Source organism: Chaetura pelagica, unplaced genomic scaffold (assembly GCF_000747805.2).
Source record: "Chaetura pelagica isolate M959 unplaced genomic scaffold, ChaPel_1.0 scaffold244, whole genome shotgun sequence".
Lineage (NCBI taxonomy): Eukaryota > Metazoa > Chordata > Aves > Apodiformes > Apodidae > Chaetura > Chaetura pelagica.
This window is the reverse complement of record NW_009953719.1, coordinates 1,209,463-1,226,806: the sequence shown is the minus strand read 5'-3', so window position 1 is coordinate 1,226,806 and position 17,344 is coordinate 1,209,463. Positions and strand designations below refer to the sequence as shown.

The window sequence follows — 17,344 nt, the reverse complement described above, 5'->3', positions numbered from 1 at the left end:
TGGGGAGCACAGCCAGTAGCCTTACTCCTTTTATTCCAAACTTGGCACACACAGAAAGCCACAACATTTTTGTCTGAAGATCATTGTTCTTTACCTAGGCCAAACAAATGTGGTGTAGTGTCCCTGGACATAGGCATGGAGAGACGCAGAGAACTCCAGATCCAGAAGTAATGCACTGAAAATGTTTCATTTCATTCAACTGTCTCGATTAGTAAAACACCTCTTTCCTTCTGAGGCTGATGTCATATCTTAAACTATTTTCTTGATGAAGTGCTTTCAGAAAACATTTATTACAGTATCCATATTTCTGTGATTTCATTTTTTTTCCTCCTGGACTCTGTTACTACATTTCTCATTACACATTGTGAAAATATTTGTAGAGATTGTTTATTGATAGGAAAACTTCTTCCGAGCAAGCTGGGTGTGTTGGCACGTGTCTGTGTTCAGAAGGAGTTGGTGAGTTGAGTCCAGTCAGCACCAGTACTGTTTCCAAAGATTTGAAAAAGTAATAATGTACTTAATGTTTAAGAGTTTGGGCAGTACATCTCACTTCTAGTAAAAAGTTTTATAAGACTTCAGAGCGTTTTTAAAATGTATCCAAAAAATATAATCTACTTCAAGGGCTATTACCTAGAAATAATATTAAAGCATTTAATTCTTTATGCTGCTGCTTCATTGTACAACGGGGTTTTTTATTTCTTTGCTTTTTCTGATTCAGATACAAGACATCAGCAGCCTAAGCAATTACTCTCTGCAACTACTTTGTAATATGCAGTAGATACATTAAAAAAAAAAAAAAAAAGTAATTGAAGTACAGCTTAATGTCAATCACAATCTGTGCCACCGAGAGCTGATTCCTGGGGGCAACTGGCTTGATAAAAGCATTTGCATGCATAAGTTCCTGCAGTGATGCACCGCACTGAGCAGACACCAAAGAAATTAAGTCTGGACTGAGGGAAGAAGAGAGGTCTGAAAATGCTGCCAAGCCGCAGGCTGCCTCACGTAGCACACAACTGAGGAGAAGGAACTGCAGAGAAGAATTGTGAGCTGGTGGTGTCTTTGGGTGTCTTGCATTAGCGCCTTTCATTAGTGAGTCTCTGTTGTTTTCAGTTCTCTCAGCGCCTTCCTTTAAAATGCAATGTGGCTAAAATGCAATAAATGCAAAATATCCTTGTATTTTTTTAGTGTTTTAACTGAAATATAGTACATATTACAATTCAAATAAAGTTTCAAATATGAAAGGTTATTCTTTGTGAAACCCTGTATTTTGCAGTTAAAGGAGAAATCCAACTCACTTTTCCTTTGGCTACAGGATTTTATTAACCTTTTAACAGTTTTGTTTTACATAATAAATAAGCAAAATGCTTTACATTTTTAGGGAATACATATATAATTCTGAGCATTAATAGGTTGTTTGTTTTGCGTGCTTTTTCACCTACATTTGCCAAATAGCTTTTATCTGCATCATATAAAAAAAGCAAAATCTAATGTTCAGGAAAAAAAATGGAATAATAAATTTTTCTCTGAGTTGTTTCTGAAGTGTGATGAGCGTTGAAAAAATATGTGGTATCTTGTTTTGTGATTTTTAGAGAAATACTTGCATTCTGGAACGTTCCCCATTCATTTGCACTTTATCTGCGTGATATATTCTCCAATCTTACACCTATTCTCCAATATTCCACTGTGCTTAATTTCATTAAATTACTTTTATAACCGTCTTCAAACTATAGGACTACTTCAACCTCAGGGAGAAGTTTGTTTCCCTTGTCACTTTATTTACATTGCAGTGTTTCTGTTATTAATAGGATAAACATTTTGAGACCTCGGTGTGGGATTAATGTTTCCAGCTTTGTATTTTGGTGAAATATTCCCTCCCTCTCTCTCACTCTCCAGAATGGTTCCTTGCTAGTCTGAACTCCCCTAAGTGTTAAAATCCTATCAAGTTGCATGACAGAGGTATCTACATAGCCTCAAACAAGTACGGCAGAGAAAAACGAGGTTATTTTTCATAATATATTCCAATTCACACTCCACTTGTGTGACATAACTTTTTCCAATTATTGAGAACATTGCCACTGTCAATGGCTGTGCCACATGCTGCAGGACCAGTGTGCTATGAACATCTGTAGTTTAACTGACTAAAAGTCATATTTTTCTCTCAGTATAATTTACTAACATTCCAGATGTGAACATGCAATTGCTGTTTCTGTTTTGGAATGGCAGAAAAATTGTTTCACGCATTTGCTTTTTTAATCACAGCTCCTTTCTAAACCTACCCTGCATTATCATATGTGAATGCATAATTGGTTCATTATTGCCTCACAGGGGAAGTTCATGTACCTGAATATCATATCCTGTAAAACATCTGCGGGAGAATGATGGAACACCTCCTCTGCTCAGGCTCATTGAGTAGAGCCTGGAGGTGTGAATAACAAGGTAGACGCTGGAAAAATATTTTGTGGTATTTTACTGAAAAATATCAATGGCTTTTTTTTTTTTTTTTTTTAACTGAAGCCTAATTTGTACATTCCTGAAAATGTGTTTTTATAGTGGGAGAAGTACTTACAAGAACAGAAAAACGCACCAGATTGACTTTGTGTGCAGCAGTGCCACTAATGAGGTATAGAGAAAAAGTGCAGTATGAGAGAGTCATGCATCAGGTTTCTTTTTAATGATGCAAACAATGTCAGTTACTCCTTTATAGGGCATGGTTTTAATTTACCAAAATTAATATACAAGCCTTAGCATAGTTGTGTCTTTTGAGGAGTTGGGCCTGTTTATTAGTAACATTGGCTGGGAAGGCTATTAGCCAAAGCCTCTCTAAAGCCCACTTGTGTCTCATCACTTCAATTTGTAAAGTCAGAATGACCATAATACACACTGATAACATTTCTATACACTTGGTAACTTCTCTCATGTTAGATGAATCAAAGAGCACAGTTATACTGAGTGGGTGAATCTGCTAGTTTGGTTCTCCTTTCTTTCTTTTAAGTCAGTATTCTGCTAATGGTTGATTAGGTATTTTTTGTTATGTTTATCACAAAAAAATATTTGTCATGTATTTTTAGCAAGTAGGAAGTCAGACAACTGTGAACTTCCAAATGAACATCAGCTTAACTTCATACTAAAGCCTTCTCTGTTAACCTTTTAATAGGAATGAATAAAAATACTGAAAATTGTTTTAAAACATGTTCTTAAAGTATTTTTCTGTACTCACAGCAATAAATATTCACACATAAAGAAGGTGACTGAATATTATTGCTGCATATAAAAGCCAGAGAACATGCGATTTTTAAAAAGTGTGTATTTCATTACATTTTTATCTGAGAAGGTGCAACTCACGAGCAAGTGTTTTTCCATATTGCACAAGCCAGGTACGTGTTTTCTTTAGTGAAGGTCTCTTTAGAGAGAGTCCGGTAAGAGAGGGAAAGTTTTAAGAATGTAAACTAGGCTTGGACTGGGCTAAGAAATATAGCTAAGTGTCACTGACTCAGTTCTACAACAACTCTTGCTGTTGGTAATTATGGCTATTACTTAGGAAGCCATTTCTTATTTTATCAAGAGCTCACAGTGAATGGGGAAGTGGTTGAACAACAAAGGAACCAACTGTTGTCAATTAAATACACACGGATCTGTAGGTCTCCTTGCTTGTGAACTTTACAAAGAAGTAAAAAAAGGAGGGAGATGTATTCCTCATAGGCTGGACAAAATGGAAATGTGTGCTGAATGCTTTTTGCTTGCTACCATTGATCAGCACAAATTGAGATGAACAAAGGGTTCAGTTCCAAACCCAATGTGCTGAAGTCTGGCTTTACTTTAAGTGCAACTTTGGGTTTTGTGGTTGTGCAGTGACTTTTCGATTTTCCAGAGTCAGTTTGTCCACTGACATTATTTGTGAAGTGCACAAATCGGTCGAATATTAATCTTACCTTTGTGTTGACAATGAGATTTATGCTTAAGGAAGTTCAGTGTGTTAAAAGCTGAGCCTTTCAGACTTCAGAAGGCTACTAGTAAGTTTGAAACAAAGCATAAATGTTTGTTATTCCCTTGACTATAAAGAAAACCTTTCTGGTGCTATTATTAAGATGTATTTTTTACTAGCTGGTTTGAAAAATCTGCACAGCCTTCTCCCAGAATACTCAGTGAAACACACTTTTTAGAAGTTTCTTTTTCTTATTACAGTATTTGATGGGGAATAATAGTGTTTAGTTCATGCTATGCAATTTGTCCCAATTCACCATGACAGGACCTGTAACCCTTTAATATGTATCTTTGTGTATGTTAATTTGTCGTATCATTCCTTGTCAAGATAAATGGTGGTGGTAGCAATCTCAGAAGACTGAAATCTATGTTAAATAAATCAAATTTAATTTGATTTATTTAGTTTTAAAACTTTCAGGTTATTAATAAATAAGCTCTGTCCAAACTGAATTCTGTTTAGTTAATACAGCTGTATTATGGATACTAAAAATCACCACTCTTTAAACAAACTTTCTTTGACAGGGTGTTTAACACCTGGGTGCAGAGTTGATTTAAGGTTTCACACAGTTTGTCAAAATATCTAAGCTAGAGTGTATAGTTTATGATAATGATAAAAAAACCTTGAATGCATTTTGAGAAAGAGGGGTTAAGGAAAAAAAATGTTCTTCATATAAATCTCTGCATATAACACCTATCATTTAATTTTGTTGCACACTATAAAATAACAAAAATAAGATCTGTAACGTCTTCTCACTGGCACCAGACCTTAATCTGTGAAAACGAAGCATGAAAGCTAGATGTAAGGTTTTTTCCTGACCTTGAAGGTACTGTCACATGTGGCTTGCCACAAACACGAGTCTGTCCCTCATTGGCCTTCAGCCATGCTCAGTAAATGCAACCATGTTTTCTCATGCTTTTTGCAAATCATTACAGTTTGGCTTCTTAATTAAATGTAAATACTACTATGTTACCGTCACCTTCCATTGGCTATTATTACAGAAGTTCCAATGTAATGGGGTAGTGCAGATTCCTTGTGGGCCTCTGGAGAAGAAGCTGATGAAGGGCTTTGGTTTTTGTAAATAAATGTATTTACTTCTTCAGAATTGTATCCATAATTTTCTCCTACATGTCCTGTCGCTGTACATGAGGAAGTTTGAAACGTACCATGCTTGGCTAAAACATGGTGATAATTTAGAAGCACAAATGGGACTTGTCCAGAGGGTCTCACATCCATCACACGTTCACTTTCAGAGTCATGATCAAGCTTTGCAGTCATTCTCTCATCACTGTCCAGTTCATCCAGGTTTGCAGCATGGTGATTAATGTGCCCATATTTGGGGTCTTTCATACAAATCCTTCTTGTTTGCTCATATACTGAGGGCATTGGCAGGAGATGACTTAGTTGTCCTATAGCTTTAGACTGGAAACATTCTGATTTTGGCAGCAAGGAGTTAGCTATTGAGTTTGAAAAAGAACTTTCATTAATGCTCATTTTTTCTTGTAGGTCTCTGTTAAAAGCTAACTTGTTTTCTTCTTTAATGAGGTGGTGAGGTGGCTGAATCCTGGTTTCTATTTTGTTAGGTTTCATGATGCTGGAATCATAAATCTCTTCTTTGTATCTGCTGCCTGGCATAGGTGCTGTGCAGCTTGTAAAGTTGTCAGACAGAGCATCTTGGCTGTATCTTCTGTTTGATATGGGCACTTGCAGAAAAAAGAAAACATGTTAATTACTGATAACAAGCTCAAATAATAGTTAGCCTATGACACTTTTTATGACTGAACTCTTAATACCCATTTGGTTTGGGCCAGATCCAAGTCCCAGTGAAGACATCAGAGACATTGCCATTTGCCTCAGTGGTTTTGGATAAGTCTCTTTAAGGGAGTATTGAAAAGTTAAAAAAAACAAAACCCCAACCCATTCAGAAGGGCCAGCAGTGTTGAGCAATTCTAAAAGGCTTTCCATGTGAAATGCCCATTTGTTTATTTGGCTGCATAATTATAAATCCCTGCCATTGTTAATATGGTCAAATTGGGGAAATCAAACCACATAATCATTTGGAAATGTGACCTGCTATCAAAAACCTTGTCCTCAAGAAAGGTCTTTTCAGAGATTTATTGAGCAATTTACCAAAGGAAGGGTAACATTTGTTACATGTAAAGTATTCCATTATTAGAGTAAACCAGAATTTATTTATCCTGTCATTCTGGAGGTATATTCGACACCTGCCCTTGCAAGGAAGGAAGAGAGTGTGTAGTGTTGGATACTGACACATCATTATCTAGTTGTTGGTAGCTATTTGTGATATGTATAGTATCTAGATTGTGTCATGTTAAAGGCTTCACTTTTTCTCCTTGAAAATCTAGCATCAAATATTAAAAACTTCAACTGAAAAGCAACAGAGATACATCTTGAGTAATTCTGTATCACTGCTTTTAAGTTACTATCATATAATAAAGCTTTATGTCTAATATAAATGTAATCTAAACCATACACTGAAAGTGTTTGATGAATGTGGGATTACTAAACTGGATGTGCATGGAAAATTAGAAGCTAGATTCTTAAACGTTCAGTAGAGTATGAACCTAGAATTTCTATTCCGGCTTTTTCTGTAAAATATATTCAGTAGTCTTCATTTTCTCTTAGGATTCTGCATGATAACTGAACTCTTGAAACAATTGGAATTGCTGGTACAATTTTCTGCTTGCCTTATGCAGGTTTTCCTTTTTGTACACTCCATCTACAAATAGCAGGAGAAAAAGCCACTGGTTTATTCCTATAGAACATGGCTAAAGTGAGGCGAGTACTAGTTTTTTTTGCACTGTCTTGTACAAACAGTTTGACAGTTATACTACTCCTCCAAGGCATGTTTGAAAGTTTTATGTTAAAGGGTAAATGAGGCACTTATCAGATTTCTTAAATTAAACCTAAACTATTTTGTGTTATGCTCACTGAAAACCCTGGACACCTAAGTGCCTTTTGTAAAAGAGATTTTCTGTTTTTCTAAAGATTTTATTCAACATCTTTAAAGTGTTGGAGTTCCCCTGTAGTGGTTGCTGACGTAACTGTACTCACTAATAATTAAATATTCCCTGTGCTGTAGTAGACTGGCAAAGCCTTGATGTATAACAGAGGAAGCAGAAATAGCTCAATTGTACCTTGTTTTTATATGCACAGCTTCATTAATTTCAGAGGGAGTTGCACCACATAATTAACACCAGAATTTTAACAGGAATCTGGATCCAATTTCTTCTTGATCAACCCACCACCCTCCTAGAAACAACAACCTTTCAAGTTATTCTTTTCAATTTCCATGTATACATTTGGTACCAAGAAGTATATGCAATCCTAAGTAAACTGAATTCTCATCAGCTGTTGAAAAATGGCCCTCTTAGATCACAAATCAAAACAGGCATTCAGCCACATGCTTGAGTACAACTTGGAAAGGTTACCAGTGTCATTATACTGCAAGAATTCTAACTCCACATTTGGCATTTTTACCATGAAATAAGTACCCATGCTGAGAGCTACTGATGTATAACTGATTTGGTTTAATTAATCTGGTATACTGGTTTTAGTGTTCTTCCAACATGAGACACCCACAGGAGTAATGAGTTTGTTCTCTCACTGCAGCATGGAGTGTTGTTACTTTAAGACTCTAATCTCTGAACAAAAGATGGTCCTTTCCCATTTTTGGAGCCCACACTTGTAAGAAGCTGAAGCATCACAGCTAGACTGGTTGGCCCACATCTTGTCATCTTCCTTTTTGTAATCTTAAGTTCTGCAGGGCTGATGGCCGTCTTCTTCATACTAGCAAGTAATTTGCATACTTGGAGATTTAGATGATCCATTTTGTTCTATCCCATTTTTCAAACATGGTTTTCATCTCTTGTGTTGACGAAGAAGGTAAGCATCTAATTAATTGTTTGCAGGCTTCCATTGAAGTTGTCAGCACATTCGTGGAGTTAGAGCAGACAGTTAAGAAAGTGGTGTCTGCAGTGCAACAAAGCACAGTGATTTTTGTCTGGGTTTTTTTTTTTTCAGAACAGTTAGTGGAGCTAGCCTTCAGCCTGCTTTTGTCTTCCTTTGCAGAGAAAAACACAAGGATGCCTTGGGAAAGACTCCTTCTGGGGAGTTTTTTCATACAGAATTTAATAGAAAGCTGACCAGCTGCTCTGCACTGCTGTTTAAGGGCAGCACCCCAGGATTGCTTCCAGCCGTCTGGCATGTGGGCAGTTGCTGGAGTCCTTGCCTCAGCAGGTGCACAGGGCTCCCAAGCATTCCACACTTCTGCAGCACTGAAGCACTCTTTCCAGTCATTGAAGTCAGTGCATCAATTTGGGATGCTTTCCCAGACCACTCTTCTGCCAGAGCAACTCGGCTATGCCAAGTGAGGTAGATAAACTGCACATCTAATGCTGTGTATTATACCAGAGTGACAGTAGCTTTCTAGAAGGCCGTTGCTACTTACACTGCCTTCAGTCATAGCAGCCTACACCTGCAACAAGGAAAACAGTCCCTCAAGCATCACGTCTCAGGTAATTCTTACCAAGTAGCTCTGCCTTCCTGCTGGTGCACAGGGTACAGTTCAGGCAGGTTGAGGAAAAGTTGGAGATAAAGAGTCCCATGACCTGCCAGCCTGCTCAAACTTTGGCATCCAACCATCCAAGTGGGAACAGGAAGGCTACTCTAGCAGGTATTTGTCTTAGTTTGAAACATATCATGGCTATATATACAAGGATGGTGTAGCAGTGAAAAGCATTCCCTCTTCACCTTTAAATAGAACAGTAAAAAATAAGATGGTGCTCAATGGGGAAAGATGCTTGCAGAAAGGCTATTTCATGGACAAGCATGTCTTTCTGTACCAAGTCATTAATAGGTAGAGCTGCTCCTAGTTCTCTCATAGTCCCAGTCTGTTTCGGTAAAAATGAAAGAAGGGCATCTTGGAACCAGGCTGAAGCAAAGACAGGCTGGTACTTGGCACTGATCTTCATGCAAAAGGCCTGTAGTCCTTTGCAGAGTTCTGCATTCTGTCTGTGAAAGCCTCTGTTTTCAGGACACAAATGAAGCCCTCTTCATGCATGCTCTGTCTTACATATTTTTTCTGGGGCTTTTGGGAGAGTCTGCTCTAGACTGTGACTACACGCTCTGAAAACACAATGTGCCAACACTTGCATGTTGCCTTGTAGCCCAGGATGTTTCAGTGTTTCATAATCCTTTGTACCAGAGGGCCTTCACAGAAGAGGATCAGCTACTCCATTGCTCTGAGTTTTGCTGGAGACCAATGAGCAGAGCTGCTGTGCTGTTGAGGTTGCACACTCCTGTGTCATAAAGATATGCTGAACTTCCTTCAGGTCAAACAAGGCAAAGATACAACAGATCTCAATACTGTCCATGAAAAAGACGTTTTTTAGATTAGCTTAATATCTGTACTGTGTCCTGGTCTGAAATCTAATTGCAAATAATTTGAGACATGGGCTGATGATGTAATTACTGTATGTTCTCCATTATTCTCCCTCCAAAAACACTGAAGACCTCTTTGCCTCTAGTGGAATACACTTTTCAAAGCAGATGTCCTACATTTTTCCAGTAGCCACAGGCTAAACCTGGGAGGTAGGAGAGGAAGACGGAGCAGAGGTTTTCATAGATATGCTTAGTATTCTTTGTAATTTCCTGAGTCTTGCCATGATTAGTGGCACTAAGCTTCACACAGTGCAGACTGGTCAACAGCATAACTTAATTAGAAGTGGGTGCTGTGGGACCCACAGTAGTAACGTATACATTCAAGTGTAAAAAGGAAATGTCCCTGACTAAGAAGATGGTTGCTTTCTCGAATGACTAGGCCAGCTGGAAAAAACTGGAAGAAGCTTCAAAACCAGATTTTGAGGCGGCAGCATCTGATTCGCAGGCAGTTTTATCTGCTACGTGCTTTTCCAGAGCTTTGATGGCTTGGCATGTCATCTTAAATGCTCTGATCTCTCCAAAAGAAGCTATTTTCCATAGAGAAATATGTTTCTGGCCTACGGCATTTTTGGCAGATGCCTCTATGGATGTGATGTGGAATAGCCCTAACATCCAACCCGGTTGCCAGATGTCATATTTGGCATTGCCTTTGGATTAAAGATAATGATGCTAAGCAGATCCTCTCTGCTTTGAAGCTTACTGGCTGTCAGTTTCTCAGTGAACCACTGGAAAAAGCAGCAGTTGACAGAATAAGGAACATCAGATGCCCTTTTCTATTAAAAGCAAAAAGTTGCTTCCAGAGGTTCAGTTTTCTCTTCTGCCATCAGCCTCAGCTAAACTACAAGAGGGCAAATGCTACCTCAGGAGGAAACAAGCTCTGAAACAGTTAGATACAAATCCTTTTATAACACTGTTTAAGGACTCAAGCAATGATCTCTGACCAGGCTTGGGTTGGACCGTATTCTTTTTTTCTTTCTAAATATTATGATCGTAAGAGCTTTTGCAGAGAATTAATTGTACCAAATTGATTTTCATCAAGTGCTCAATACCTAAACATCCGTTAAAATACATCTGTGCTCGAAAGAGAAGCGATATATTCCGACTTAAGCAACAAAATATTTAGTAGAAGTAGAACCATGAGAGCCATTGGTACCACAGCTCCATTTTCCCCTTCATGAGGAAATGGAGAAGGTATGCATGCAGGATGAAGTTGAAAAATACCAGCAGTTGCTTGCAGGTTTTTTTGCAGATTTTTTTCCCCCCCCTGACATATTTAACAGTAGTCCTGTAGAATCCTTCTGACTTAATATATTTACTAGGAGTTATCTGCCCATATCAGCCGACTGATGGTAAATTGCTTGTCTGCTGCTATGCTCACTGGGCTTTTCTGGCAGATTTTATGGCCACAGACAATTTTACAGCCTGTTCAGAGAACAGGCTGTTCTTTCCACATTCTTTCTCAGTCTACTTCAGGGCACCCTCTGACCAGCAAGGGGTGGATCTACTTCCTTGGTCAGTCTCACAGCATCTGTTAGTCTGGAAGCAGAGAAGAAGAGCCAGGCTGACTTCTGTACACCTAGAATAGCTTTGTTCCTGCAGACTTACTGGGAGTCTGCAGGATACACTTCAGTCCTTGTACTTATCCTCAAAATATGTAGCTTCACCCCTCCCCACCCCCCAACCCCCAAAGATACAGCATCTTTAGAAAGGACAAAACCATTTCTTATTTTTGCTCTAAAACTACTCCTTTTCACACCCAACCCATGGCAGCAACAAAAGGAAGCCAGCACATTAGAGGAGCATGGACTCAGAAAAAGATTTTAACCTCCACTAGGCTGCAAGAAGAGCTTCAGCCTTGCTCATTTTCAACCTAAACACAGAGCAGTAAAATAAAATGCTAGCTTAACTAGGTGAGGTCAAATGGTCTTGTGAAGGACAAAACCCTGGGCAGAAGTTATTTGCTCCTCTGTGGAGAGACTCACTCAGTCTCTGATACCATCTTCTGTCTGATGTAGCATCTGCAAATAATGCCTTCATATCTAGGATATCTAATGTCATCTCCCTAAGTGAATAAATACTTATTTCTGGTACACATGAATCTTAAACCTATCTTTCCTAGCTTTTTTATTTTAAATTTCCACTACTGCTTTTTCTATCCCACCCTCATTGAAGCTAGAAGAAAGGAGTGTTTTCATCTAACTTTACAGCAGTATGTCAACCAGTCCTTATCACTGATTTTTAAATAATCAGAATGGTGTATGGAGATAGATGTAATGTATATGAGATTAAATTATTAGAGTGTATCTTGAACTTCCTTACATTTAGTTACTTTATAGCTTTGCAAGGTTATTTCTTGTAGGTCGTCACCTCAGAGAAATCAATGTCTTCAGTGCTTTCTACAACTTATTTGAGCTGACCATCTGTATAGAGTGCTAATGCTGTTGATTGAGGAGGAGCACTGAAGACATTTTCAAATAAAGCAGAAGACAGTGCGTTTCATTTACTCATTCACTGTAGTAGCTATAAGGTAAAGACATTCAGTCTGGCTTCATACTCAGAAAGTACAGCCTTCAATTTTTATGGAAATAGATCATGTTTATTTTAATTTCTGTCTGTGAATTTAAGTAAATTTGTTTCTCTCTGACTTCAGCAATAACTTGCCTGAGCAATTCCACTAAGCAATTCTGGTAGTGCAAACATGAAGGTAAACTGTGCCAGTATTGAAGGTGATGGTATCTCTGCCCTGTTCTAAAACTGATTCTGGTGAATACATTTTTGCAACTGATGCTTTGATAATATTCCTAATCAAGTGCTTGTAGTAAAGGGAAGAGGTATGAACATGTAAATACTATAAACAATGCAGTTGATACACTTCACTGATTCTGATTTTCTGTTTCTTGTAATCTCTGTTTTTGAACTACAGTTACAAATCTTTCCCAGACACCCCATAGATTTGCTTTTCTTTTTTTCTTTTTTCAAAGTGACACCCACCTTCATAACTCTGTGCAAGATTATGTCGGATGATGTTCACTGGCTGATCAGAAAGATTTTTGGATGGTGACTGGCTGTTGGGTACCAAGGAGTTGGCATAATGCCACTGGCATTCTCCATTTGTCTGCAGTGTACTCAAGAAAAATCGAGCCACTTCACAAGGTGCTCCTTGAGGCTGCCCAAACTTTGAAGGCAGCACTTGCTTTTTGCTACTGAAGACATGGGAATCTACAGGAAAGTGTCCATAATGGTAAGAGAAAGGCAAGCTATATGACGGGGCATATAAAAGTTCACTGTTTTCTGAATGGAAGTTTTGTTCTTGGATGGTGGCAGTGTTCACTGCAGGGCTGGATCGCCAGTTTCCCACCTGGCTGCATTCCAGTTTGTCTGTTTGGAATGAGCTATATTGCTAGGGGAAAAGAAAAAAAAAAAAGAAAGGGAAGAGAGTTAAATTATTAACTTTTATATGAAACTGCATAACATGTACAGGTGCCCGAAGCAGGACCTCCTTGAGTTGCAGTCTCATTGACTGAAGGGATTGGCTCACCAGTGCATTTGAAGTTGCAGTAACTTTACCTTCACTTAAGATGCAAACAAAAAAACTATTCCTCATTCTAATATCAAGGGTTTATTTGAGAATTTTTGCCAGCTGGATTTCAGGTAATAAATGTAGGCAATTGTAAATATCAGAGGGCAGAAGTTTGTTCCAAAGCACCAGGAGTCAATTAATGGAGTAGCAGACCATGGTATATGATTTTGCATCTGCTGGCAGGTCAAGGTTTGAAATGATAGGAGCACAAAATCTGTCCTTTGCATCAGCTTCTACCACAAAGATTTTCTCTTCCCAGTCTCTCCCACCCTCCTCTCCAGTTACCAAATGCTTTTTGGGCTCTCACTGGTTTGAATGCAGTATATTTGCTCACTGCATTCACTGCTGTTGTGTTTGCATCACTTGCCAGAGTTGGTTTGTCCTACTTGTGCTGTCCAACCCGAGAACAAAAGGTTTTAATTGTATTCCAACCTACAAGGGAGTTCCTGTGGCAGAGCATACTACAGTCAGTTTTACAGTAAGTTCAGTTCCAGATGATCTCTGTCCTGTCCCAAGCATGCTACCACAACAATTGGTAAGTAAATATTGCTGAAAAAGTTACCTGCTGTGGGTAAGGTGTTGTTCTGAGTTTTGCCTTCATTTTATTACTTTTGGGTTTTACTATTTTCCTGGTTTCCTGCGAGGTAGATACTGAGTTTCTGCATGGAAACTGTGACTTAGAAATGGTAACCTGGTCCAGTGACAACTGAAGTTCCTTATACTCAATATCTCTGCAAAAGAACAGTCCGATAAATTACATACTCAAACATACCACACAATTGCAAAATAACACCTTTGAAAATACATGTTAGCTTTCACAATGTTTTCATTTTCATTCTTCTAAGGCTTTCATTGAGTCTGCAGTGCAAGGCTGAGGGTGTCGACGGGCAGTGAATTTTGTCATCTGACCCCGTCCCCATGCAAGTCTATCGCAGACATTCCACGGTTAATATGTTTGTACTACATGTGCCCACTGTGAACCTAAGCTATGCCAAGTTCTCGGCCATCTGTGGCACCCTGCAGTTTGGAATCACAGCTTCGGCAGCTGATAGAAAGTCACAGATCAATTTGTCTGTCTCCTCTTCAATCAGTCTGTGCCCTGGCTCTGACAATTCACCCCAAGGAAAGGAAAAAGCGCAATGTTCCTCTCCTGCCAGCACAATGTCCTTGTAAACTAGACCACAGGAGCTGCCATGTTCTCCATGTTCTACTCTGTTCTGTTCAGTTTTATCTGCCTCACAGACAGGGCAGATTTTTTTTACAAAAGAGGCTAAAAAACAGATCAAGAAAAGGTTGTGTATCATATTTAAAACATTACTTGATAAGGATCTGATGATTAAATGGTCTCCCCTCATTTTGTCAGTAGCAACAGTGGAGTGTATTTTTGAAGGGATAACTAGAAAAAGCATTACTTCTCTCTTAATCTAAACTCCTTTCCATCTCTTTTTGAAGGTGATTAACATGGAAGTAAATTTAACTCCAGAATATGCTGCACGTCTCTAGTGCAATTTCCTCCTTTTTACTCTAATCACTTGCCCCAGTTCATGGGACTCAAGCAAGTTGCTGGCCTGGGTCTTTCCCTTGTGCTGCTGGCTCTCAGTTCTGTAGAGGGATGAGGGCAGCATTAGCCAGTGTGTCTAGGACTGAGTACCTCCTGTAAGTAGTGTAAGGAAATACCCTGTAGTTTCTCAACTCATACACTCTAACTCCCCAAGGTCAGGTATCAGAGACAACACTGTAATATGCAAACAAACACGATCCTACCACACACATCATGCAAAGACATCTTACTTTCAAGGCAGATAAGAAATGGAGCAGTCTAGATAAAAGAAAAGACTATATAGTTTCCTGTTTTGTTGGTTTGGGTTTTTTTTACACTATTTAACATAAGGTGTGCCCGCTATCCTTTTTTTAAATTTCCCCCTACAGTCACTTCAGTCACTGTTTGTTTCTCTGTTACTTATCCCTCTTATTCAATATAGATTTCTGTCTCCCATGTTTATGTCATATAGGAATTTTGTGACAACTTCATGCCTTGAACCAGAATTCATAAACTACTGGTCCAAACTGTTGTACCTTCCTCAGCTCAGAGTGAGCTACTTGCCATTGTGAGAATATAGTTTTACCCTGAATATCTTGTGCAACCCAAGGCATGTGAAGGAATCCTCAGTGATTCACCTGTCCCTGAAGAGAAGTAGCACTTCCTACCATGTGTGTGTCTCCCAGATTGACACTGTGATCTCTGCTGGGTAGCAGCAGCTTTCACTGTGTCTGGCACCAGCACAGTTCTGTTGTCAGTTACAAAATTGGGGCCCAGGTCTATAATGAATGGCTACAAGTGGCGTTACATCCACGAATACGGTGTACAAGTAATCATAAGGAATACAAGCTCTTTTTAGTGCAGAGTAACTGAAGAGAGAGGATATGAGCAGAGAAAGTGGCAGCAATGTGCAAGCACAGAATGATACCGGGATGCACAAACAAAACAGACTATAAAGGATTTAATTAGTAATGAATCAATTACTCATAACACATAATGGTACAAAGTATTTTGACTTACGTAAGGACATAATTGACACTCACTATGCAGTGAGGCCGTGATGAACGGCTGTTATGCACAATAGTAGCATAGCTCTGTACCCAGACCCAGCCTCCGTGCTTGGACAGGAGTCGATAGTACTTGGTTGTGACTTGGCCTTTCACCAACACTGTAAATACAACACACAAAAGCTCTTCACATTGCTTGGACTTGTGATCGCTTCCTGGAGAGATGGATTTGCAAGACAGGAACTTTTTGCCCTCCTCCCCATCCCTAAAACCTCCTCCCACCAACCTCTGAGTAACTCCCCTGCAAAGGTATCTGTCCTGCTCCTTTACAAGGTCACATAGTCGTATGTTGCAAACTATTTAGGTTTGTCTTCCTTCTTTTTCAGTTCTCACTCCTCTCTCATGCTTACTTCTGCAAAAACACTTACTGTTTCTAATCTTCTAATTGAAAAATAGAAGTTCAAGGCAGCAAAAGTATTTTGAAGTGGGCACAACTAGCTCGAATTTTTCCAGTATATTTGGAAGAACTTTTGTCATTCATAGCTTGACAGATTGTTGTGTATTTTGTGATGTGTTTTATGCTATAATGCTTTTTCCTCTGTAAGCTCTACATTTTGAAAATGTATTTAAAAGGGGGAAATTAAAATGTTATTTGGTTCTTAAGCATTCAAATAAAAACAAGGCCAGAGAGGTGATTAAATTATCTGATAGATTTCACTAGAAATGTAATCCTCCATATAACAGTTGGGATTTTTTGTGAACAAAGAAATTTTTGCATAAGGCTATGCTATAATAGCAGTAATGTATCATCTCTAAATATTTAATCTAGCCACAAAAATTTCTGGTTTAGTGCCAAGCATTTATCTAATGATTCACTAGAAGATAATGCCCAGCCTTCAAAAGCAGCTCTTCTCTTGTGTCATCCTGGAGCATTCCTCTAGGAAACTCCACCTTCTTACTCTTCTCTACAATCAGTTATTTATTTTTAAATTAAGAAATAAGGGACTGAGCTTGCTACACAAACTGTGTCCAAAAGAAGTGATAAATACCTGCAATTCCCTTATATAATTCATTATTAAGAAATGGAATTACTGCTTGCGAATGTTGGGCTTGTACTGGACTGAACTTAATAGCAAACCTCATTGTAAGTTGGTCCTCTTAGTGTACATGCCTGTTGTAGGAGCAGACACTTAATAAGGAAATCAAACAACAGCTTTATCCTTCAGCCAACTCTAGTAAAGCAAATAACCACCTGAAATGAAACTATATGGCCCTATCTTTAGTACTCATAGAAGATTTTTCTGACAGGGAAGACATCCAATGTTAAAACAGGAACTAAAGAATGCAGTTTGGTAGTCAACAATATGGCTCAGTCATTGCTGGGGTTGGCTTTTTGTTGTTCTGTTGTTACTTGGAGAAGTAGAGATTTGTAATTTCCAATAATAATCAGAGACTGCAATAATGCTAATAATGTGAATAGCCCAATGTAAGACTGGCAGAAATAAAAGAGTTATTGTTCTTGCTAAAAGGTCCTCTAAGTCTGTAGCATATAGGTAATCTCTCTGGATTGCTTAGTCACCCATCCATCTGTGCATGTCACAACATATTTAAACTTTTCCTCAATTCAGGTGATCTCCCTAAGAAAATCAAGCCCTTACAAAATAACTATAGACAGGTCTTTCTGGAAGTGTCAGTTCTCCTTCAATTAAAAGATATGCTATCCATTTGTTTGGAAAGCAACAAGATAAACAACAACATCTTGCAAGACATTCAAA

The 17,344-nt window shown here is 38.6% G+C and overlaps 1 protein-coding gene across 1 annotated transcript in view; it reads right to left on the bottom strand.

Moving 5' to 3' along the window:
• Positions 1-4,954: 4,954 nt before the first annotated feature.
• The window catches only part of SIM2 (single-minded family bHLH transcription factor 2), a 61,917-nt gene continuing 49,527 nt past the window's right edge, over positions 4,955-17,344 (bottom strand). The window contains exons 8-11 of the mRNA XM_010000417.1: positions 15,583-15,730; positions 13,585-13,753; positions 12,434-12,842; positions 4,955-5,682 (exon numbers count right to left, since the gene is read on the bottom strand). Coding sequence (XP_009998719.1) covers positions 4,955-5,682; positions 12,434-12,842; positions 13,585-13,753; positions 15,583-15,730 — 1,454 coding nt within the window. The remainder of the gene's footprint in view (positions 5,683-12,433; positions 12,843-13,584; positions 13,754-15,582; positions 15,731-17,344) is intronic.